The sequence below is a fragment of the Lagenorhynchus albirostris genome, chromosome 3 (assembly GCF_949774975.1).
Source record: "Lagenorhynchus albirostris chromosome 3, mLagAlb1.1, whole genome shotgun sequence".
Lineage (NCBI taxonomy): Eukaryota > Metazoa > Chordata > Mammalia > Artiodactyla > Delphinidae > Lagenorhynchus > Lagenorhynchus albirostris.
Genome location: NC_083097.1, coordinates 118,398,477 through 118,424,636, shown reverse-complemented (window position 1 = coordinate 118,424,636; position 26,160 = coordinate 118,398,477). Strand labels below are relative to the sequence as shown.

Sequence of the window (26,160 nt, the reverse complement as noted above, 5' to 3'; positions counted from 1 at the left end):
TGGGAAAAAAAGTTCACTTCTTAGAAATAACTACAGCAGTAATTAGGTACAGCTAAATAATATTTAAAGCAACCTGCTAAGAGAAATACAAAATCAGTGTTAAAAAGGTATATGCCAGAAATTGCTGAGATCCTTTCAAACACAATTACAGATTCTTACTTAAATATTTTCACTAAAATGTGAAGTCCTAAATATAAAATGGCATTTGGATTACCTTAAACCTAACTGATACATAGAAAATAAGATATTTTAACCTTCCCAATAATGGTGAAGCTAATAAGCCAATAATTACCTTTCATGCCCAGCATAATTTGCCTTTTCTCCCCCTCGACTCAGCTAGTCATTTTGGCCAGAGCTGAATGGTGACAAGATGGCTGTAAAGCTTACAACATCACATAACTGTGATCACCTCAATTAACTCTCACCTAAAATGAAATTGGACCAATGTGCTTGAGAGCATTAATGCTACCCACCCTCACATGCATGACTGAGTAGATCTGATTTTAAGTATGTACACTCTAAAATACTATTACATCTGAAAATGCAATTCTGCTTCACAAGGACAAGTGTTGAAAGGAATCTCCTATCAACAATCAATCATGTGTAAGATCCCCAAGGCTGCAGATAACCCTCAATTCATACTTCTTATGCTATTTCTATAATAACATGAGCAGATTTTCCAAACTTGTGAAAATGCAACTGCTAAAAGCAGTGAATAAGAATACTAGAAATCAAGAGCCAGTTTCCTTTAAAAAAGCTAAAAAAACTTTTAAAATTGGTATTTTCTTCCTTTTAAAAGATTATTGATTTTATTGTGAACCTAAAATTGCTCTTAAAAATAGTTTATTTGAAAAAATTTTAAATTATTGATTAACTTTTCTGATTTCTAAAAGCATCATTAACTTTTTATTTTTTAATTAATTTATTTATCTATTTTTGGCTGCGTTGGGTCTTCGTCGCTGCGCATGGGCTTTCTCTAGTTGCAGCGAGCGGAGCTACTCTTCGTTGGCGGTGTGCGGGCTTCTCATAGTGGTGGCCTCTCTTTGTTGTAGAGCACGGGCTCTAGGTGCGCGGTCTTCGGTAGTTCTGGCACGCGGGCTCAGCAGTTGTGGCTCGCGGGCTCTAGAGTGCAGGCTCAGTAGTTGTGGCACACGGGCTTAGCTGCTCCGTGACATGTGGGGTCTTTCTGGACCAGGGCTCGAACTTGTGTCCCCTGAATTGGCAGGCGGATTCTTAACCACTGCGCCACCAGGAAAGTCCCATATCATTAACTTTTTGTCATGATACACCATGTTTGTTTGAAGCTGACCAGAAGGGAAAGACCTACAAACAGAATGTTTTAACTAGTGGGAAATTACAGAACAGTACTCTGTACTCACCAGTGACTCATTCTTTTAAAACATAATATTAAGGAGATTTTTCTATTTTTTAAACCATGCATAATTTAAAAAAAAATCTACTGGGCATATATATTTACTGACATCATTTTCAAAAATAATTATTCATCATAAAAGAAATTTGCTAAATCATCAATAGAATGCTCTCTTTGGATCAAAGCCACCAACTTCTATAAATAAAAACAATCAATCATAAAGCTGGAAGGAGACAAAATGATCTAATCTAACTACTACTTCATTTTATGAAAGGAGGAAATAAAGCTAGAAAGAGATTGAAGTTCTAAGTTCTAGCCCACAGTCATATGACAACTACATACTTCATTGCAGAAGTCAGGCAATATATTACTGATTAGATGTTTTCATAAAGTCCTTTTTTGTTCTCCTGAATCAGTCTCTACTTAATGTCCAAATTGAGCCTTCCAGATACTGAAGTGTACATCACACCCTTCAAAAACTGCTTTTTAACACAAAGTTATATGAAAAGTTTGGACATTATATCATAAAGCTCCTAAAATGAAAGCTTCAAGATACTAAGAACACTATATTCCTGACTACACAGTCCACAAAATTTCACCTAAATTTAACAAGGACAAAACAAATTTTTAAAATTAATAACAAAGTAAACAGCAAAATAAGCACTGAGTTCCATAGAGAAAGGATTGGTGGTTAAAAGGACTTGAGTTTTACCTGTAGTGCTTTCAATTTTTATAGGATTGTAGTCATTGTTAATCAAATCTTAATGTTTACGATGAATCTGGGCAATACATACTATATGGGTATTATTTTATACTATTCCTGCAGTTTTTATTACTTCCAAATAAAAAAAATTTTAAGGAATTTTTTAAAAAGAAGCAAAACATGATCATTAGTGGAAAACTTGCAAAATAAGAATGAGAAATCACTCATCATTTTTCTTTAAAAGTAGTTTGAAAAACAAAAAACAAAAAGGATGCTACACATTTGTCAAAACCTATATTTGTCTAAACCTACAGAACTTTATAGCACAAGGGGTGAACTTTAATGTATGTGAAATACGATAAAAAAAATTTAATGTATGTGAAATAATGTATGAACTTTAATGTATGTGAAATTTAAAAAAAAATGTTAGGTGGTTGGTGGTTCCCAGGATGGTTTGCAGAATGTGACAAAACAATCTAACTGTGTTATAAATTTATGAAACCACCTCATTAAAGAGGGTGAGAAGAAAAGGTGCTGACATAAGTACCTAAGTAACTTTGGAAATGAGTAGTCTTTATAAGACTAAAGGCAAAAGAAACTGTACATATGCCCTGTCCTCTAGTTGATAAAACTGTTTCCCACAGGGGTGTAAGTTAACAATTCTGACACTGCTACACATGTACATGTACACATGTACATTAGAACTGAAGTTAAATTAAGTAAATGGATGGCAGGTGGGAGGAGCCAGGTCTCTCATTGTTGGAGTAGAAGTTTAAAAATGAGAGGGGAGGAGGCTAGAGTGATCCATGTAGTAATGGATTAGAGTCAGTTTAATATAGATAGATGGTTACATATGAAATGTTTATGGATATACACACACACATATATTTCTTTACTCTGTCAGCCTAGAAGGCCTAGAAGCAATGACACACCAGCAGCAATGAGCACAGATCTTGGTTTCTAACATCATTCTCCAATAAAAGGAACCAGGGTTCCTTGGAGAAATGGCTGATTCCAGGATGGCACAGAAAATATACATGGTGAACCTGGTGCCAAAAAGTAAGGAAGTGCTTTAAAAAAACCACAAAGATGGAGCTCTGTCAAAGGGATACAAGTGCCAACTGAAAGAGATCCCAATGGCCAAAGCTGGAACAATTTGAGCAACAAAATAAAATAGTGTTGGCTTATAACCCAGAGTAAAATTAATGAGTTCATACTAGTATCACTGAATAAATAAATTAATGGAGAAGAGACGAATGTCCCACGCAGAAAAATTCCAAATAATTTATGTAGATACACTGCTCCCAATGAGGTGGTGGAACTTAACTCCCCAAACCTTAAGTATAGGCTGTGCATAGTGACCACATTGACTTCCTTCCAAAGAGCACAGTACAAAAGGGGGGAAAGAGTCATTTTATGTAGAGTGATCTGACAAACACTACTTCAGCCAGAAGATCAAGGTCAACATCAACAGTGGTAAGTCATGGGGACAGTATGCATTCTTGATATGACATGAAGTAAAATGGCACTTTACCTCTGTGGTCTTCCTCCCTCCAACCCACAACTTTAGTCTAATCATGAGAAAAGCAACCAACAAATCCCTGGACTTCCCTGATGGCGCAGTGGTTAAGAATCTGCCTGCCAATGCAGGGGACACAGGTTTGATCCCTGATCCGGGAAGATCCCACATGCTGTGGAGCAACTAAGCCTGTGTGCTACAACTACTGAGCCTGTGCTCTAGAGCCTGCAAGCCACAACTACTGAGCCCGCGTGCTGCAACTACTGAAGCCCACGCACCTAGAGCTCGTGCTCCGCAACAAGAGAGGCCACCGCAATGAGAAGCCCGCGCAGTGCAACGAAGAGTAGCCCACACTCGCTGCAACTAGAGAAAGCCCGCGCACAGCAACAAAGACTCAAAAATAAAATAAAATAAATTAATTTATTAATTAAAAGTAAATTAAAAAAAAATCCCAATTCAGGGACATCCTGCAAATAACTAATACTCCTCAAAACTGTAAAGGTCATCAAAAACATGGAAAACTTGAAAAACTGTCACAGTCAAGAGGAGCCTACGGAGATACAATGACCAAATGTAATGTGGAACAGAAAAAACACACAGATAAAAACTGAAAATCTGAATAAAGTATGGACTTCAGTTAATAACAACATATCAATACTGGTTCATTAATTGTCACAAATGTACCACACTAATATAAGATGTTAAAGGATTAACTGGGTCTGGGGTATACAGAAACTGCACTATCTCCAATGTTTCTGAAAATCTAAAAACGTTACAAAAAGTAAAGTTTATTTTTAAATATTTAACACTTTTAACATTTTTTTTTTAAAGGAAAGGAAGAAAGCCTGAAGAACGCACACCAAACTTGAGAAGCAGTTACACCTCTGGGGAGAGACTAGAAGGGAAGTCAAGTTTTCCTTTACAAGTTACTGTTTGACTCCAGTACATAAAGAATGTATCTGTGTACTATTTTATCACAAGAAATGTTTAACATTTAATGCCACATTTAAACACTGAATGACAAATAAAATGAAATTGTTATTAAACAGAAACCCTCCCTAAACCTTTGTATGTCTATTCATAAATATCCAATCTCCAGAAAGACCTCCAAATCACATTCAAGCCTCTGATTTACTACTAACTGATATTATTGCAATACACAAATTTAAAAGAGAAACTGTCAAAATTATACTAAATTGCTAGGGGAGAAGAAATATATAATACACGTGAAAGAAACTGCTTTAATCAGAAAATATTTCACTAGAAATGTTCTTAAATTGGATCAATATTTAGAGCTGGTATTTAGAACTTTTAATATAAATTGTGGTATTCAGAAAAAAATGAGCCTGTTACAGAAGGATGTGCAAAGTGATGTCTGATAACACTCACTTTATTACTACACTTGGTGAAAGCAACAACATACACTGTACTTCTATCTAGACAGCCACGAGAAGCAATTACAACTGGAATGTGTAAAATTCAACAGATTCAATACATGGTATTCACCAACTGCCTGGCATACTGGCAAAAATGACTTGAGAATAAAGATAAGATCACCAAGTTGATTCTCAGCAGTAATCTCTAATTAAAGTGTTAAAAGTTGCTTTAACTAAATGGGCATTATCCACTACTACAAGAATATGATTCCACTAAACGGCTGTACTTGTTCACAGATAATGTAAGAATAAATGATTAAGAAACCAAAGTAATTATTTTAAAGCCCTAAGAACAAGTAAATCAGAGACTGTCACTTGAATTTCTTCATCTTCCTTTTTTTTTTAATTAACAAAATACAAAATTACTCTCATGGTAGGATTTATTTTATAATCGAATTTAATGTAATGTAATATAATTGGTGTCCAGGATAAAGTAATTTGAAGTTACATGCAGGCAAGGCAGTGGGTGGCATCAGTTTAGATGATGCGAGGATTTCCTAGAGCACCTCATAGAGAGTGAGTCAAATACAATGGATAGCTGCAGATCTGCAGCTCCTGACACTCACAAATCCTGGTTCCACATTCATAACAAATTACAAAAGTGCTCTCATGACATATTTCCTCATGTGATAATGTCTGCTTAAAATATCACACCATTATCTTTTACACACAGAAATATTTATGGACAAACTGACATGATTTCTAGCATTTGCTCCAAAATAATGGTAGAGAGTGTAAATGAAAAAGATTAGCCATTTGTTTTGTTTGTTTGTTTTTTTATTTGGCTGTGTCGGTTCTTACTTGTGGCACGCGGGATCTTTGCTGTAGCATGCGAGATCTTTCGTTGAGGCGCGTGGGCTTCTCTCTAGTTGTGGTGTGCGGGCTTAGTTGCCCCGTGGCATGTGGGACCTTAGTTCCCTAACCAGGGATCGAACCTGCATCGCCTGTATTGGAAGGTGGATTCTTTTTTTTTTTTTTAACGTCTTTATTGCAGTATAATTGCTTTACAATTTTGTGTTAGTTTCTGATGTATAACAAAGTGAATCAGCTATATGCATACATATATCCCCATATCCCCTTCCTCTTGCGTCTCCCTCCCACCCTCCCTATCCCAGCCCTCTAGGTGGACACAAAGCACTGAGCTGATCTCCCTGTGCCATGCGGCTGCTCCCCACTAGCTATCTATTTTACATTTGGTAGTGTATATATATATGCCCATGCCACTCTCTCACTTAGTCCCAGCGTACCCTTCCCCCTCCCCGTGTCTTCAAGTCCATTCTCTACGTCTGCATCTTTATTCCTGTCCTGCCCCTAGGTTCTTTAGAACCTTTTTTTTTTTTAGATTCCATATATGTGTTAGCATGCGGTATTTGTCTTTCTCTTTCTGACTTACTTCACTCTGTATGACAGTCTCTAGGTCCATCCGCCTCACTGCAAATAACTCAATTTCGTTTCTTTTTTTGGCTGAGTAATACTCCATTGTATATGTGGAAGGCAGACTCTTAACCACTGGACCACCAGGGAAGTCCCAAGGTTAGCCATTTGTTGATAATTGTTGAAGCTGAGTGATGGGTACATAGGATTTATTACACTAAATTTTTGTATATGTTTGAAATTTTCATAGTAAAAAGTTGAAAATGTACATAAAGAAGATGTGAGATACACAAACACATACACCATTATCTTCTTAATATATACATACAATGGAATATTACTCAGCCACAAAAAAAGAATGAAATACTGCCATCTGCAGCAAGTGGGTGGACCTAGAGAATATTATGCTTAGTGAAATAAGTCAGAGAAAGACAAATACTGTATTATATCACTTATATGTGGAACGTAAAAAATAATACAAATGAATGTATATGCAAAACAAACAGACTCACAGATATAGAAAGCAAATTTGTGGTTACCAAAGGGGAGAGGGAAGGAGGGAGGGACAAACTAGGGGTATGAGATTAACAGATACAAGCTACTACATATAATATAGGTAAGCAACAAGAATATTCACATAAAGGGAATTATACCCAGTGTCTTGTAATAACCTATAATGGAGTATAATCTGCGAAAATACTGAATCACTATGTTGTACACCTGAAACTAACACAATATTGTAAATCGACTATACTTCAATTAAAAAAAAGAAATTATGCCTACAACTCAACAACAAAAAGCAAACAATTCAAAAATTTGAATTTTTGAATTTGCCCAATTCAAAAATTGGCAAAGGACTTGAATACACATTTTTCCAACGATATTCAAATGGCCAACAAGCACATAAAAAGATGCTCAATATCACTAATCATTAGGGAAATGCAAACCAAAATCATTATGAGATGCCACTTCACACCCATTAAGATGGTTTTATCAAAAACAAAACAGAAAATAACAAGTGTTGATGAGGATGTGACAAAATTGGAATCCCTATGCACTGCTGGTTGGAATATAAAATAGTGCATTTCTATGGAAAACAGTATGGCAGTTCCTCAAAAAATTAAAAATAGCAATACCATATGAACGAACAATTCTACAAATTGTTGGTTCATATGGTAAAACCTACAAATTATACAAATTCAACAATATATCCAAAAGAATTGAAAGCTGGGACTCTTTTGATACTTGTTCACCCATATTCACAGCAGCATTATTCACAATGGCCAAAAAGTAGATAAACAAAATATAGTATACACATACAATGGAATATTATTTAGCCTTAAAATGGAAGAAAATTCTGACATATGCCACAACATGGATGAACCTGGAGGACATTATGCTGAGTGAAATAAGCCAGACAGAAGGAACAAATACTATATGATTCCACTTATATGAGGTACTTAGAGTAATCAAATTCATGGACAGAAAGCAGAATGTTGGCTGTCAGGGGCTTGGGAGGGGGAAATAGAGAGTTATTGTTTAAGGGGTATGGAGTTTCTAGAAATGGATGGTGATGAAGACTGCCCAACAATATGAATGTACTTAATACCACTGAACTGGGACTTCCCTAGTAGACAGTGGTTGGTTAAGAATCCGCCTGCCAATACAGGGAACACGGGTTCGATCCCTGGTCCAGAAAGATCTCACATGCCGCGGAGCAACTACGCCCGTGAGCTACAACGACTGAGCCTGCACTCTAGAGCCCACGAGCCACAACTACTGCAGCCCGCCGCCTAGAGCCCGTGCTCTGCAATGAGAAGCCACCGCAATGAGAAGCCCGCGCACTGCCACGAACAGTAGTCCCCGCTCGCTGCAACTGAAGAAAGCCCGAGCACAGCAACGAAGAACCAGTGCAGCCAAAAATCAACAAACAACTACTGAACTAACTGTACACTTAAAAACAGTGTACAGTTAAAATGGTAAAACTTCATATATATTTTACCACAACTAAAAAAATTCTTCTAAGAAATAATTCCACCCATCTTCTCAGTATTTTTATAAAAGTTTTCTTTGATCATTGGCAATACAGGCCACAAATACGCCAAATAACCTCAAAATCTTGACATGACATCCTAAGGGGCATTCCATGATATAATTATAATGTCTTCTGAAACTAAAAAAAATAAAAATAAAAAAATAAAACCACATGGGCACCACTCACTCCTTCCTCTAGGATCATGACGTCATCTAACACTTGAACATGAAAAAGTTTGGCCTGCCGGAGATGAAATTCTTTCCCTCATCTATCAAAACCTTCCTTCACAATCCTGAAAGAACTTACCCAAAACTGCTTTACAATGTCACCAAACTACAACACAAACTTATTAGTGATGCCCACAAGCGAGCAACTTCTTTAGCAGACAGGGAGTCAGATCTAAAAGTAAACATTCTGCAGCCTTTTTTTTTTGGCTGCACTGGGTCTTCATTGCAGTGCACGGGCTTCTTCTAGTTGTGGCGAGTGGGGGCTACCCTTCGTTGCGGTGCACGGGCTTCTCATTGTGGTGGCTTCTCTTGTGGAACACGGGCTCTCGGTGTGCGGGCTTCAGTAGTTGTGGCACGCGGGCTCAGTAGTTGTGGCTCGTGGGCTCTAGGGCACAGGCTCAGTAGTTGTGGCGCACGGGCTTAGTTGTTCCACGGCATGTGGGATCTTCCCAGACCAGGGCTCGAACCCGTGTCTCCTGCACTGGCAGGTGGATTCTTAACCACTGTACCACCAGGGAAGCCCTCTGCAGTCTGTTTTTAAGTCTATATGGCAGTGTCATCATTGCCTACTTTCAATGGATTTAAATCCAAATATCTCAGAACATTTCAGGAAGTATTTGGCAAAATGCATGATATAGCCAAAGATCTATTACAGTGAGGCAAAGAAGGCTTGGAATGGATGAACAGGGTAAACATCCTCAGAGAGATGAAAACACAACAGGTTTCTCAACACTGGGCCTACCTAGAGCTTCCTGAAACAGTGCTTCAGAATGTTTGGACACACAATTTCAGTTTCAAAATGCAAAAAGGGAAAAATAAAGCGACAGGAAACCTATGAGCCCAGCCTATCTGTATAGTCTGTGGTAATGCTAAGTTGTGCACATATTGCTCTACCAATCAAAAGGCCATAAAGGCAAAACCACTGTTTGCATTTATGAATGAATCATACAGTTTTCCATTACACTTACTTCACTAGAGGACCAGCTCAATTTGACTAACCAGATCAAATAGAAGTCAGAACGGCCCTTTGTGACAACCAAAGGGTATCATGCGCCTATCAAGTTGCCTGGACAATTCAACATTCCATAATTCAAAAGCCTTTTAAATATGTATATTCTCTGACCACGCATTTACATGGCTAGAAATTTATACTACGGAAATGGTTGAAGATGTATATAAAAGAAACTTCAGTGACAGAAAAAAAATTATAAACACCCTTAGAGACCAACAATAGCCAATTGATTAAATTATGGTTCAGCTATACAACTGCATGCTCTGCAGACATTAAAATATGAACCCATTTTATTATATAGCTATATTGTGTGCCTTTGTACATATATGTGCACAATACATACACGTGCAAATTTGTGAATGCACATGTATTTGAGAACATGTGGGTATGTAAACATACATGTGCACATATGCACAAAGTGTGTGCAAGTATAATCAGGGGCCCTTGGAACTGCACGTATGTACAAAGATGTGCCTGTATATGTATGTATGGGTACATAAAAGAATACATATGCACATGTATATATCTGCTAATGCATATGCTTATATTTGGGCCATAAACCTGTGTTTTAAGTAGGTAAGCATGTATTTATCCTTGTAATCACTACTTAGAAGCTGTGACCTTGAGCAAGTTACTGAGCCTCTAGGGAGTCTTGACTTGTCATCTATACAATACCAAACCCTGCCTCGAAGGGGTTTTGTGAGGATTAAGTGAAATAATGGATATAAAGCACTTAGTACCATGACTGGCACATAATAAATGCTCAATCAATATTAACTTTCCTTATCTGTACATGTACACACTCATGTATACTTACACAGCTATGAGTCCACAAGAATACACAAAATATTAACTTTGGTTATCTATATGTGATAGGTTTTTGGTGTGGGGTTTTGGTTTTTTTTGGCTTTCATATTTTGCAATTTTTCTAGGAAGATTAGGTCTGTCTTTTTTTTTTTTGAAGATTTCTTCAAAATAATAAGTTTTAAAAAAGTAAAAACGATGGCCTGTCCTTAACATACCTCTGTTCTGCATATTAAAAGCTATTAAACACTACTCTGAGAAATACGTAATTTTGTTACTCCACCAAATTTTTTGTATTCTAGCGTTATGTCAGCATTACCTAATAGCTCAAGAAGATGGCAGTACAAAGAAAAGCCACAGCTTTTTGCTTCTTTGCCTTATCCAAGGCAGGATGAAAAGAATGAATTAAATCACACGATGGGGTACATGTGATTTGTGAACACCTTGGTGACAGTTAAGTGATACCTGTCAATCATATTTTACTAAAGCAGGGAGGAACCCAGGGCCTTGCCCAAGGTCATACAAAAAAGCATGTACCCCAGCCTGTGAGAGATCTAAGGACTAGACTCCATTGCCACAATTTGGCCGTGCTTATGAAACCAAAAAGCTGAATTCTTAAAATCGGTCATATCAGGAATCTGACTGTAGGAGGGAGGAAATTACAACAGAGGGCTGACGACAGCAAAACAACCCAGTAACTGGCCCCACCAGGGTTAATCTACATGTTTTAATCATACTGGTTTTCCTCACTTCTAAAATATAAAACTGTATATCATCTATGATAGGACATTTAATTTCATAAAAGCACGATTGCCATTTGTATGCAAATTATAGTGAAAGCATCTGAAACAAAATGTAAGCAGTTACCTGCAGTTCCAATCAACATCAGTTACCAGCTGGCTCAGTTGCCATAATTACGGTGTCTTAGATTGAATACCTCTAAAAACCCTGCAAAATGTCTTCCCGAATTTCCGAGGGAAACCCGGCTACAGACAGGCGAGTAAAACAAGCAGCTGTTTTCCCTAGGGCCTCAATTTATAAATCGTACCCGAGATAATAATCCAATCATCTCCTATACATTTTCTCCCCAGCTATGCTATTCAATCTCTTTAAACGTCATTTCCAATCTCTGAAAACACACACTCAGGCACACGCCCTGCAGCCTGCAACGTAGCTCGACATTATAGGGACATCGCCAGTTAATCGCCTTTTCCAAATCTACTGCGAACTGCAGACTTGTTCCTCGTCTCATTTTGACTTTTGTCTTAAAACGCAAGCGAGGGGGATGGGTTTCGACGAGCAGACTAGGCTCTGAAACCCTGAGTAATCGCATCTCGCTGCGGAGAGCTGTCGGCAGCAGTAACAGCGATTTTAATCTTTCATCTCCACCCAGTTTCCTTTCCCATCTCACGCTTTTTTTTTTCTTTCTTTCCAGTGACATCAAATTCAAGGTGGAAAAAAGGAAAACTGAATGCACCCTGGTCGACGCCTCCGGAGGGTGGCGGGTTCCGACCCGGGGACCCGCCCGCCGTGGGAAATGCGAGAAACACCGTGGGGCGGAGGGTTTTCCACCGCCCGAGTCCCGGCCCGGGTGGCGGAGGGACAGGCCCAGCTCGCGGCCGCCTCGAATTCGAGCCCGGGGCCCGCCCGGCCCGCCCGGCCCGCCCAGGCCCAGCGCGGCCTGCCAAGCCGCGGCATCGAGTTGGCCACAGGCGGGGCCGGAGAGGAGGCCTGAAGCGGCCAGCGGGTAGGGCAGGGCCGGGGAGACACTGGGCGCTGCTTACCTGCTGGTACCGGCTGCCGCAGGCCGGCTCCACCGCCGCCAGCGCCGCCAACGCCAACGCCATGGCGCAGCCGGCCGCAGGGAAGGAGGGCGAGCGAGCGAGCTGAAGGTGCGCGGGCGCTGCGGCCTGGGGGCGCCGGGAGGCCGACGGGGACGCGCCTCCGGTGGGTCTGGGTGGCCACCGCCGCTGCCAGGCCCGCCGCTCTCCTCGGGCTGTAAACGCCGCGGCTACCGAGGTTCCGACGCGGCCCCTGGGGAGGAGGCGGGGACGACGACGACGACGCTGCGCCGCCGCCCCGCCCCCGACTCGCGCCGCCCGGCCCGCCCGGCCCGGCCTCGCCCCGCGGTGCCGGCGCCCCGGGTGGGCTCCGCCCCTCCTCCCGCACCCCGAGGCTGAGGCTTCGGAGTCGGTTCCGCTCGAAACCCGGTTGCTCCCAGGTCACCGCAGAGAGAGCGACGCTGTAAATGGGCCCCTCGTTCCAAGCACCGAGCTTCCCCTGCGTGTCACTTCTAACCCTCATCACAAACCCCAGACACGGGGGCCGCAGCCCCGTTGCAGAGGTCGTTGGCGCCCAGGGAGGTTGAGACAGCCTCACGCAGCAGCCATCTGATCCCTAATATCTGGCTGCAGAATCTCGGTTCTTCTCCACTCCCTTCTTGTCTGCCATCCTCATATAGACTAGGGGTCAGTCCGCTACAGGGCAGAGGCCAAATCCGGTTCAGTGACTGTGGAAAGCAACGTGAAAGTCAAATTTCTGTGTCCATAAATTGTTTTATTTGGAACACAACCGCTCCCATTTGTTTAGTATGGCCTGCAAATCCTAAATGACTTGCTATCTGGCCATTTAGAGAAAAAATTTGCTGACCCTAAATCCCGGAGAACTCCTTGATCTCAAAGCCTGTTTCGGGTGGCTGATAATAATAGCATCCGTATTTTTATGTAGTCCTTTTCGTGTTTTAACAGCCTCATCCGTGGATATAGACACGATATTTTCTGAACTAAAGCTCTCTGACATGAAAGGCAAAACTTCAAAGATGTAGCCATGCTAAGAGCTTTCCAGGTAACAGGAACATGTATGCAAAGGGGGTGAGGGAAGTGAAAGCTTGCCTTGTGGAAGAATGGAAAGGAGGCAGCATAACTGCCATATAGGAGATACAAGTATTGATGTTCCACAGATGAGGGAGTAATGCCTGAAGACATTAAGTATTTTACAAGTATTTTACAAGTATTTACAAGAACACAGTGCTGGTAAGGGTTAAAGCTGGACTGTAAACCCATCAAGTTGGCTTTCTAAACCATTATCATGCAACTAAATTAGAAACTTCATGAAGATGAAACTATTCGTCTTTTAAATATTTTGATATCTCCCCAAGTATCTAGCACAGTATAGCTATCTGTACTAGAGCAGGCATTTGAGGTCTGCTGTTTTATCATACCCAGACATCTGGAATTGCTTCTACTCACATGTCCAACACAGAAAAACACTTGATCTCTGAAGCCTGTCGCCATTCCCACTTCTTCTTGATTGCCTTTCCAAGTTGGTAGTCCAGAATTGCCACTAATCTCATTATTGTTTTATCTTCTAATTTTCAAGTTATTTAACTACATATTTTAAACCTCAGCTGCACGTTTTGAACCTGAGGTCTCTGTATGTAGAAGCCAACTGTAATCAACAAAAATTCTAGGGGCTTCCCTGGTGGTGCAGTGGTTGAGAGTCCGCCTGCTGATGCAGGGGACGTGGGTTCGTGTCCCAGTCCGGGAAGATCCCACATGCCGTGGAGCGGCTGGGCCCGTGAGCCATGGCTGCTGAGCCTGCGCGTCCGGAGCCTGTGCTCCGCAACGGGAGAGGCCACAACAGTGAGAGGCCCGCGTACAGCAAAAAAAAAAAAAAAAAAAAAAATCTATATATTTCTCTTCCTCACTTTGAGTTCTCTACCAGTATCCAAACTCCAACATGTCTGTCCCTATTTCCAAGCACTGGCCTCACATATGTCCACTGTGGGAGAGTGAACAAATCCAGCAACATGCCGGTCCGAGAGTTTCCAAGGGGTCTGCTCCTTAGTCTGTCCCACAATTGTTCTTTTTAATCCGGAAAAACAACCTTCAAATGTAACTGATGTACACTGAGTCATTCCAAACATAATCTCCTACCTTGTGGTTTTATATAAGGGAAAAAAAGTCTAATTTGAAATTTTAAGAAATCTCATCCTTGGAAAGTAGAAATCCAGACTTCTTTGCTCAGATTTTCTAAATTTATGGGTAAGAAGGAATAAAAAAAGATGTCTGTGCTGAAACATATGGCTACTGGAGCAACGGCTGCCACCTTCATGCGTGTCTGCAGCACTCTTGTGGCTTCTGTGGATAAGAAGTTGCTGTCCTTCTCATCTACTTCTTTCCTAAATTACTTTCTCCCTCAATAGCTATATACTCCCTGCATGTGGACATACATATTTATCATAATATAAACACTGGGCTTTCTCACAGGAATATTTTCTCTCAAAAGAAAAAAAAAAAAGTGGATCTCCAGCTTCCAATCTCCCTTTCTTGCTCCTTTTCTGATGTCCTGAACCAGTATGTTTTCTGTTAACGGTGAGGACTTTTTTTTTTTTTCTCTGAGTTCCCCCAAAGCCTTTTGTAAGTAGATTGGGAGTTCCCTGGTGGTCCAGTGGTTAGGCCTCCATGTTCTCACTGCCGAGGACCCAGGTTCGATCCCTGGTTGGAGAACTAAAATCCCATAAGCTGCACGGAGTGCCCCCCCCCAAAACAAGCCTTTTGTAAGTAAATTGAGGTGATGTGTGTTGATTCAATGGCTGCGTGAACTGGGGAATTGAGAAATTGAGTCACTGCTGTGTAAGGTCTCCAGTTGGCGAGCAAACTGTACAGCAAAGGGGCAAACTCTGAATTTCTGACTCACGGATCCATGCCTGCTACAAGCCAAGCAGACAGAGAAGATAATCCAAGGCTGTAAAAATTGCACTCTTTGGCTTCATCTTGAGATGTTGTCAAGAGAGTTTCCACAGAGAAAGTTATTAATTTCAGACTGCTGTACTTAGAAGCTTATTTCCCCACAGAATAGCAGTAATACTTTCCATGTGCAATTCTTTTTATGTGAATTGCTGGCTCTGAATCATCCATCCTGAGAGAGAAGAGAAAAATTACGGACAAGTAAGAACATAGCTCATGTCTGTTTCCCCACTCCTACCCCAATTTAAACAAAAATCTCCTCCAGGATAGATGTGGTCTTCTTTCACATCACCTGAGGTCTGTCCAAGGCAGTACTGAGCTCAATAAGTAACCAAGAAAGGTTTGTTAAATTTTAAACAAAGTCTCATTGGTCTAATATCTCATTTCAGGCCTTGAATGTCTCCAGCTAATCTTTACAGGACTCCAGCTGAACCGTGCAGCTCCATTTCTAGTGACTTACTACTTCTTTGAATTCTCACTCCATCACTTTGAGTATCATTAAGGGCAAAGGTAATGTCTTGCTATTGCAAATAAAGAAATTATCCACTGATAATTACTACTGTTTGTGGAGCACCTCCTGGGTCTTGGACCCTTTCATAATCATCTCCTTATTCTTCATAACAAAACCCTTCTGCAGATGAAGAGATTCAGGAAATGTACATCACTTTCTCAGCTAGTGAGTGGTGGAACCAAAATGCGAACCTGTCTGACAACAAAACTTGGGCACTGCCCTGTGTATGGAGGGAAATATAGGACATAGAAGAACCTTGGAGTCTTCACAATGAAGTAGAGAAGATAGGAAACACATATTCAAGACATATTTTTAAATATAAAAATTGCAAGTTAACTATATTTGTGTTGGCCTATATTAAGTAATGCCAAGAGGTGGTGAAGAGAATTATGTGACCAGGTGTGATAATCAGGTAAGGACTGAGGAGAAAGGGTTTTGAATGAGAGTAAGGGTTTGTCATGATGGAAAGAGGGAAAGGCATAGCAAGTCATGAATATAGTTGTACAAAAGCTTAGAACAGGGGTCCACAAACTTTTATGTAAAGGGATAGATAGTAAATATTTTGGGCTTTGTGGACCACAAAAGCTTTGTGACAAGCTTTCTGTCACAGCTACTGCACTTTGCCATTGTATCATGAACACAGCCATAGAAAATAGTAGACAGATTGGCGTGGCTGTGTTCCAATAAAGCTTTATTTATGGACAATGAAATTTGAATTTCCTATCATTTTCAGGTCATGAAATATTATTCTTCTTTTGATTTTTTTTAACTATTGAAAAATGTAAAAACTATTCTTAATGCAGGTCATACGAAAACAGGTGGTGGGCTGGATCCGGCCTCCAGGCAGTAGTTTGCCAATACCTAGTTTCACAGCAGAACAAAAAAAGTTTATGTGCTAAGAGCTTGACTACGTAGTTTAAACCACAGATTGATGCAGAAGGCCTAATGGAGAAGAAAGGGAAAGAGTGAAGAGGATGGGAATTTATAAAAACTCTTAAAACATAAATGGCTTGTGCAAAAAAGTAAGAGGAAAAGGGTTAGTCAAGTAGGAATCCAACATGAGACTCCTGATTCCTTAGTTTACCTTCTTGCCACTGGAATGCAACTGATTCATTCATTCAACAAATATTAATTTAGCACCCATATGGGCAAGTACTGAGGCTTTCTGCCTAGAACCTGAAACTATAAAAGAATAGTTTCTCATTTATCCTCTGAAATGAAATTAAGTAATGCTAAGAGTGGTTATTTACTTATTTTAGTTAACAGATAATAAGTTTTGGTATGTTATGGCCTTATTTTCATTCATCTCTAAGGATTTTCTAATTTCCCTTGTGATTTCTTGGACTTGTTGATTATGTAGCAGTGTGTGGTTTACTTTCCTTATATTTGTGCATTTCCCAAATTTCTTTCTATTATCGACTGCTAATTTCATTCCATTGTAGTTGAAGAACATACTTTGCATTATTTCAATCCTTTTAAATTTATTGAGGTTTGCTTTTTGCTATAGCATATGGTCTATCCTGGAGAATGTTCCATGTTTACTTGAAAAGAATATATATTCTGCTGCTGTTGGGTAGAGTGTTCTACAGTTGTCTATTAGGTCTAGCTGGCTTATAGTTAACTCAGATCCTCTATTTTCTTGTTAATCTTCAGCCTAGTTGTTCTAGCTATTATTGAAAGTGGATTGTTTTGTTTTGTTTTGTTTTGCTGTACGCGGGCCTCTCACTGCTGTGGTCTCTCCCATTGCGGAGCACAGGCTCCGGACGCGCAGGCCCAGCGGCCATGGCTCACGGGCCCAGCCGCTCCACGGCATGTGGGATCTTCCCGGACCGGGGCACAAACCCGTGTCCCCTGCATCGGCAGGCAGACTCTCAACCACTGCGCCACCAGGGAAGCTCTGAAAGTGGATTGTTGAAGTCTCCAACTGTTATTGCTGAATTGTCTATTTCTCTTTTCAGTTGTGTCAGTTTTGCTTCATATATTTTAGTGCTTTATTGTTAGGTACATATATATTTACAGCATTTACTTATTTTTTACACTTTTTTGATTCAAAAAGGATATAAGTGCTTACAGTATAGCAAGAAATCATAGATTAGAGTAGATGAGAAAGAAAAAGCAAAACAAGAGTAGCAACATGAAATAGACTTTGCCTTCTTGTTCACTGTTGTCTCTATGTGAACAGAGCCTGACACATAGTAGGCCCCTGTAGGATTGAAATAACATCAGGAATGAGGTTAACACAAAAATGAAGTAATACATATTACAGGCACACCATAAATTTGGCATCCAATCATAGTGAAGACTTCATTGTTTATACAATTGATAGTGAACCTGAGCTAAATAAAACGAGAAGGACTTCCCTGGTGGCACAGTGGTTAAGAATCCACCTGCTAATGCAGGGGACACGAGTGTGAGCCCTGGTCCGGGAAGATCCCACATGCCACGGAGCAACTAAGCCTGCGTGCCACAACTACTGAGCCTGTGCTCTAGAGCCCGGGAGCCACAACTAATGAGCCTGCGTGCCACAACTACTGAAGCCCACAGGCCTAGAGCCCGTGCTCCGCAACAAGAGAAGCCACCGCAATGAGAAGCCTGCGCACCACAACGAAGAGTAGCGCCGCTCGCCGCAACTAGAGAAAGCCTGTGAGCAGCAACAAAGACCCAACGCAGCCAAAAATAAAAAGATAATTAAATAAATAAATTTACTAAAAAATAATAATAAATAAATAAATAAAACGAGAAGATACCGAAAACAATGGAGAAATTTCTTCCAAGAGTCTTCACTAACATTTAATTATAAAGATGCCAAACTGACCCCTCTGTCCTGAACAGAACATATGCTTTAAGTTTTGGGGATCCTCCCTGCCAGGAATGATGCTACAGCTTGTCCACGTACTTACTGCCATCTATGATTGTGCACGTTGTGCATTGCCCCACTGCAGGAATGGCCATCCCATTGTAGTCTATGCAAATGACGCCCACCACCCTGAATTTGGGCAATATACAATCTGTGCAACCATAGGAGGTGAACCCACAGAATCTCTGAGTGATCCCTCCCCTGACAAATGGCTCCCAGTTTATTTAGGGGCATTGTGGGTGGCAAAGGAATGAGGAACAGCAAAGGGTCCACAAAGAAATCAAGTGAGTGATCCTCAGCTTTGGACAAAACATACCAACCAATTGTATTAAATAGTTCTTTGAAAAAAAGAACAAGGTGATTAGGGAAATGCTTAAATCTCTAACCCTCAGGCTGACTGGAAGGGTAAGAAAAGGGTTTGTCACATTTCCCAGGCTAGTAGTTTTCTTACTGTGTTTAGGGAGTATAATAAGTAACACAATTACACAAGGGAAATACTAAAGCTCATATTTATTCCTGTGGTGTGTCGGGAGAAAAGATGTGCACTAATTATGACACAGAAGAGAAGCGACCCGCAGGGGGCCCCCACTGGAAGAAGCTGAGGTTGGCTTAAACTGAACAGCAGCTTGTGGGCATGCACGCTGGTTCCTACAGGTCTTCAGGGAGCTCTTCCCAGGTGACTTAGAGCAGGCCTCAGGCAAAGTACAAGAGAGAATCTCGAGTTCTAAATGAGATTACATACGGACCTGGAAATTACACCTTAGTTTTTTTAAGCAGTGTTGACATCCCAGCCAAATTATTCAGGAACTCCTCTCTAACATTATTCCTGTGTGGGTCTCGCCATCCTCACCACATCTTCAGTAACTAAAGCCCGTAGATAGAACAAAGAGAAGCCCCCTTGTATGCCAAATTCCTCTCCTTGAGTCAGCAGTGCTCTAGGGTAGTGGTACAAGGTGGGATGGCACTCTGGGAACACAGCCTTTCCAGAATTGATTGCAACAAAACAGGTCACAAAATCTCACATTTCAATTTTAAGTGGTATAATTGGCTACCCTCTTGGTGGCGGGGATGGAAGCTGTTAGCTCTTGAAACACCAAACATCCTCTTTCCTTGTCTTTCCTTTACCTGTTAAGCCAGTGTCATTCCAGTGGCAAACATGGTCAGTATACTCATCTGTAGGTCATCCAGAATACCAGCTTAATTCCCACGGATGTTTGTCACGCTGTTTATTGTCCACCGCCCTAACAAAGCTGCCTCTGATGTCACTGGCCACATGAACAGTGCTTTAATAACTCACATGTATTACACTGGGGACTGTGCCAAGCAGTTTACATTTATCTTTTTACCACTCATAGTAAATACATGGGGTAGAGTCTGTTTCTATCTCTGTTCTATGGATGAGGGAACAAGTTGCATGAAAGTTAATTATCTTGCGTGTGTGTGTGTGTGTGTGTGTGTGTGTGTGTGTGTGTGTGTGTGTATCATCGAAGACTGGGGCTAAAAGGACCTTAGAAATCATTTGATTTGATCCTTCACTTTACAGATGAGGAAAGTGAGCTCAGAGAGGTTAAGTCACGTGCCCATGATCACACAGCCAGGAAGTGGCAGAGCTGATCCCCAGCACAAGGTTCCTTCCACCTCGGAACTATACCATCTACCATTTTAGGTTAACACACATCACCCTGGCCTCCTCTCTGTGAGTCTGAGGCCCAATCTTTTATGATTTGAGAATTTGTACCATCCCCAAGTGTGCTGTCATCATGCAACCAAATGTGATTCAAAACAAGGCCGGGGCGGGGTGCGTGGGGGCGTTTTGTGCTCTCTCTGCAACAGATTGATGATGAAGTCAAACTTCATGACTCAGAATACGCAGAAGCTCTCCAGCCCTTAACAACTTTCCCCACAGGAAACCTTGTGCCAGGTGCTTGGTTACCTTTTGAGGTCTTCGTGGGTGGCAGAGAACGCTTCCAAAAATAGATCTGTCCTCAGTGCTGTCAGAAGAGGCTTGCAGCCTAAAAATGTCACTCCCTTCTCCCTTCCAAAACACAGACATCACTGCCCAGGGCGTAGCCCTTCCTTACTAACCCAGCAGGTGCCTAAAGATAAGCCTTCCTCCCACCTGGAGTCTAGACTTCTTTTATTGGGGAAGGTAGAAAAGTGTCTCTTGCCAGCAGGAAAAAACCACCTTTCATATGAATTTTGGCAAAAATTGCTCTTCTAAAGCAGATAGATTTCAAGGAAAAAGGTGTGGGTCTCTGACTTAGTCTTTTACCTCCTGAAGATCAACTAAAATGGATAATGTATGTAAAAGTACTTTGTAAACTGCAAATATCAAGAACTATCAGGTGTTTCTGCCTGTGGTCCCTGCATCTCCAAAATTGCAGTGAGTGGAAGGGATGACTTCTCTAGCGATACCTCTGGTGACACAGATTTTCCAGCCGCAGAGACCCAGGGAGTTTTCGTGGCCTGGGCTTTCTGTGAGTAACTCCTTACTTGCTGAGATGAGATTAGGACCACTGCAAAAGGCAGTCCTGAGGCTGGACTGATGCTGGCTAAAACGGGGTGCAGGGCGCTAGAATGAGCAGAAATGAATTCAACCAGACAGCAGAATTGAGGAGACTGGGAGAGAGCATTGTTCAGCCGTGGGCGGACCTTCCATTTGAGTCTCTTCTGCTGTGTTAACCTGGAGTTGGTCTTAATACAGAGACCTGTTTGCTAGCTTCTTGCCAGGGGCATGCGATGCTTGAGCTCCGTGGAACACCTTGTCATGTCAGAGCTGTTTTCAGTTCTTTTATTTTATTCATGTATTCATTCATTCATTAAATAGATTGTTAATTCTTACTCCATGGGCAGCTTTCTCTGTTTCAACAAACCCTTCCATTTTCTGCCCACATACAAAGCCCACATGCAGTGAGTATAGTTTGAAGGTAAACAGGTTTTGCTTGAATAGAAAAGTAAAGATGTGCCTCCTTCTAGTGCACCCAGCCCCTGCCACCCTCCTGCCTCCACACCATAAACTAGAGGTCACTCTGGGGATATTTTCTGGATGTGGGAACCATTCGGCTCCTGGAAAGCACTAGTTTCAGAATGCCAGGTACTCTTTTCAGAGTATTTTTTATAGCATTATTACAGTATTTATTGGGCACTCTTGTACATAGCTCCACGAGAGGTTCTGAGGGAATATAAAAAGCAATAACAACAGTAGCAACACAAAGATATATCATTAAGAACAAGAAGTGTAAGATGTGGTCCCTGGGCTTTAGGTACTTAGAATGGGATGCCCAGAGGCAGAGGAAACGCATGTGACTCATGCCACCTATCCCAGGCCCCAGATAGATACCAATAATTGATCACAACACTCCCACCGAGGTCAGTGCAGCTCAGAATTCTTCTCAACACAGTGCTTTGAATCACCACTGCCAGTTGTCTGGAGCTGGCAGGTAAAATACAATCCATCCACCTCCTCTTTCCATCCCTATATTTTTGACCAAGTTCAACAGAAGTTCAGGAAAGGAAGAAATGATCATATGTGCTACAGTGGCTGGGAAAGATGCCACAGGGGAGAGCAATTTTAGCTCTACCCTGAAGGACCGATCAAATTTGAGTAGAGTGAGTAACTAGAAAAGAGGAGAGAGGAAGGCTATTTGCGGTACTGAAGTTTCTTGCATTTTTTTAAAAAGGTAGTCAAATCTATGTCTCCTTTTTTTTTTAACTTCTTGCTTTAATTTAGGAAGATCTTTCTCATCCCCCAAGATCATGAAAACATTCACCTATATTTTCTTCCAATACTTTTACGGTTTTCTTTTTTACGTGGACATATTTGATCCAGTTCAATTTATTTGGGGACAAGGAATATGATAGGAATCCATTTTTTTTTAATGGCTAGCTAGCTCTCCTACCATTTGTTGAACAATCATTTAAAAAGTCTCCTATATCATATACAAAATATCCTTATATACATGTGCTTATTTCTGAACCCCGGATTCTTTTTTCAGTCATCTGTTCATAAGTTTATTGTGAGTCCTGAATTTTAGAAAACTCAATTCACAAACTCAACATACAAATTAGATAAACTAAGGAGATAGGATTCTTCAGGCTGCAGGTCGTAAGCTACCCTAACCACCCCTGAAATGATTCAATTTTTCAAAAGCTTAAATGTATACATCTCTTTTATTATGTAACAGCTCTATTGACATACAACTCTTATACCATACACCTCTTCCATTTAATATGTACAATTCAATGGTTTTAAGGATATTTGCAGTGTGGAACAATTTTAGAACATTCCCATTCCCCCCAGATCTCCAGTCCTGTGCAACCATTATATATTTTCTGTCTCTATGGATTTGCCTGTTCTGGGTATTTCATTACCAATGGAATCATATAATATGTGGCCCTTTGTGTCTGTTTCATCCATATTTTAGCATGTATCTGTACTTAATTTCTATTTTTTAAATTGAGATACGATTTATATAACATGAAATTAACTCTTTTAAAATGTACATCTAGTACCCTCATTATGTTGTGCAACCATCACCTCTATCTAGTTCCAAAACATTTTCATGACCCCAAAAGGAAACCCTGCGCTCATTAAGCAGCCACTCCTCACTGGTCCCCCTCCCCCAACAGCCTCTGGCAACCACTGATCAACTTTCTGTCTCTATGGATTTGCCTAGTCTGGACATTTCATATAAATAGAATCATACAACACGTGACATTTTGTGACTGGTTTCTTTCACTTAGCATAATGTTTTTAAAGTTCATCCATATTATAGCATGTGTATCCATACTTCTTTTATTGTAATTGTTGACTATACCACACTTGGTTTATCCATTCATCAGTTGATGGGCATTTTTGTCATCTCCACTTTTGGGCTATTATGCATAATGTTGCTATGAACATTCGTGTACGTGTTTTTGGGTGAACTCTGCACTTCCTTTAAAAGGGGGGTTATCTTTTGCATAAAGTCATATAATTCTTTGTAATACCAATCCTGTGAGTCATCTTTTCAGGATATCAAAAAGTTTATTTCAGGACTTCCCTGGTGGTCCAGTGGGTAAGACTCCGTGCTCCCACTGCAGGGGGCCCAGGTTCTATCCCTGGTCGGGGAACTAGATCCCACATGCATGCCACAACTAAGAGTCTGCGTGCTGCAAGCAAAGAAGATCCCGCATGCCACAACTAAGATCCGGCACAACCTAAATAAATATTTTTAAAGTTTATTTGCTCCTAGCTTTGTTTCTTTTCTTTTTCTTTCTTTCTTTTTTTTTTTTTTTGGCTGCGTGGCTTACGGGATCTTAGTTCCCTGACCAGGGACTGAACACGTCCCCCCTGCAGTGGTAGCGCAGAGTCCTAACCACCCCTGCAGTGGTAGCGCAGAGTCCTAACCACTAGACCGCCAAGGAATTCCCTAGCCTTATTTCTTTAAAGCCAAATGTAATTTCATTTGTGGAAGCCTTGATCCTGTCACTCTATGCTAATTTGAACCACCACTAAGTAAAGTAAATTAAGAAATTAATTAAGAAAACTGCAGTCTGGTGAAGGACATGGCTAGGTGGGTGCACAAAAAGATCTGGTGATAAAGATGAGGGTGACACTGAAGTATAGTGTCCAGACTCACTAACACTACTCCTTTTAAGTCCTTTTCTTTGCGGGAACAGGATCCAGGTAACTTCATTCATTTATTTATGTACCAGAGGTTCAAATTTTAAACTAGCTTAAACATTTAATAGGTTTTGCCCGTTAATCCTGCCGTGAACAGGACTGCCGCAGAAAGGTTCAGTGAAATAAATTAAAGAAGCAAAACAAAGTCAGACTCAGTTTTTTTACAGACCCAACTCCCCCACCAGACTCTAAGTTCTTGAAAACAAGGCCTGCATCTTTGTGGTGGGAGCACCATAAAAGTACTCTATTTGTTAAATGAGAGAATGAGGGAAGGCGTGTCTAGAATCAGATTTCTAGCTCTTGCCCCACTCACCTACTCCCACCCTGTTGTTTATGCTCCCCTGGAGACCCCGGTTTCACCCAGTTCTAAGGGACAAATCATGGTCTATCTGAGGCAGGGGAGCTGGAAGACTGTCTTTAGCATTTTGGGGAAGGGAGGGGGCACCCACAGTAGAAAACCAAACAAACCTGTTCGGTCATAATCCTTCATCTGCCAATTTTGAGAGGAGAGTGATTTTTTTTTTTATCCTTTGCAGTTTATACTGAGAAACAAAAATGAAAACAAAAGCAAACAAAAAAGTCTTTAAATACTAAATCAAAGCGACTTGACCAAACCCCAAGGGTGCCTGTGGAGGTGAACAGACCTAGCACTGTAAGCCCCCAATCCTCCTCCCAGGGCTCCCTGACCCCTCAGTGCTGGCTAATTGCAGTTCTGGGAGAAACAGAATAAACAGATGGTTCAATGCCGCTATTTTAAGCAGCACCAAGTCCAGTTAGTCAATGCTGGCAACAGACAGTGCAAGAAGCACCTTCATGGCCCGGACGGCCATGTACTCTGCGATACATACTGAAGACAAGTTGCAGGGAAGCCCGAAAAGTCCCTTTCAGGAAAACACCTCTTTGCCCTTTGTTAGGGAAACCTGGGCAGACATGCCAGGCCAGAGGTGACATATCTATCTGGAAGCGCCTAAAAAATCCCACAATGCCTTGGCTTGAAGCAGCCGTCTCGATGTGCCAGTGGCTGGCTCCTTTGTATTACCTGGCAATCAGTTCAGATGTCACCTCCTCGGGGGGGGGCTACCCTGGTGCCTCACACAGCCCTTGAGACTGTAGAGATGAAATCGCTCGTCTCAGCCCGCACACTGCCCTAGTTCTGTCTCCTTGGCCACAGGAGCTCACTAACGGTGAGGGGTGGCGGGGCCACCATCTGAAAGGGGGGTGGCGGCCCTTTTGATTAGTTGGTACTCAGTTTTTCTCTGCCTTTAGCTTCTATTCAGATGAAATAATGGTGATCCCCCCCCCCCGCCCCACCGTCCCAGAACAAACAGAGCTATGACTTAACGCTTGTTTCCCAGTGTTCACTGCTAATTTCCTGCACCATCAGGTTTCCTGTTCTCTCGCATTTCCATTAAACCTAGACTCCCCCACCCCGGGATGTTGGCACATTGTGGGGAGCACATTGTGATGGGCTGGCTTGCTGGGGGTTGGGAAGAGGCTGGAAATCACTTGAGGAGAACTTGTCCCTCGGTGTCACCCACCCAGGGGAAACTTGTTCTTCTGACTCTCACCCTCAACCCCCAAGGGCAGCCACAGCTCACCAATCACCGCCAAGCCTGGAAACAGCCTCTGGGTTCTTCCGCACAGCACTCCAGGCAGCCACCACCACTGAACTTAACTGGCAGTAGTTGGCTTGATTTATTACAATAATTGGAAAAGAAAAAATAAATCTGTCCCCCAAACTGGATTCAGTTACACTGTTGCTCAGATCGTGTTTTCTTGCACTGTTTCATGAATTTTCCCATCACCAAAGTCCGTAAGGTGAGAGGGCCCCTTGTTCTTTTAAGGAGGAAGGAAAATTTCTCTGAAAACTTCTTTTAAAAATAAGTTTGAATATTTT

At 41.4% G+C, this 26,160-nt stretch overlaps 1 protein-coding gene and 1 long non-coding RNA gene across 3 annotated transcripts in view; both read right to left on the bottom strand.

The window, feature by feature from the left end:
* The window catches only part of NDFIP1 (Nedd4 family interacting protein 1), a 50,675-nt gene extending 38,138 nt beyond the window's left edge, over positions 1-12,537 (bottom strand). Inside the window, exon 1 of one of the 2 annotated variants that reach the window (XM_060143872.1) lies at positions 12,267-12,537. In XM_060143872.1, coding sequence (XP_059999855.1) covers positions 12,267-12,329 — 63 coding nt within the window. In that variant the 5' untranslated portion in view covers positions 12,330-12,537. The remainder of the gene's footprint in view (positions 1-12,266) is intronic. The other variant, XM_060143871.1, reaches the window with a different exon arrangement.
* Positions 12,538-14,087: 1,550 nt separating this feature from the next.
* The window catches only part of LOC132517170 (uncharacterized), an 84,228-nt gene continuing 72,155 nt past the window's right edge, over positions 14,088-26,160 (bottom strand). Inside the window, exon 5 of the long non-coding RNA XR_009539610.1 lies at positions 14,088-15,402. This is a non-coding gene — a long non-coding RNA (uncharacterized LOC132517170). The remainder of the gene's footprint in view (positions 15,403-26,160) is intronic.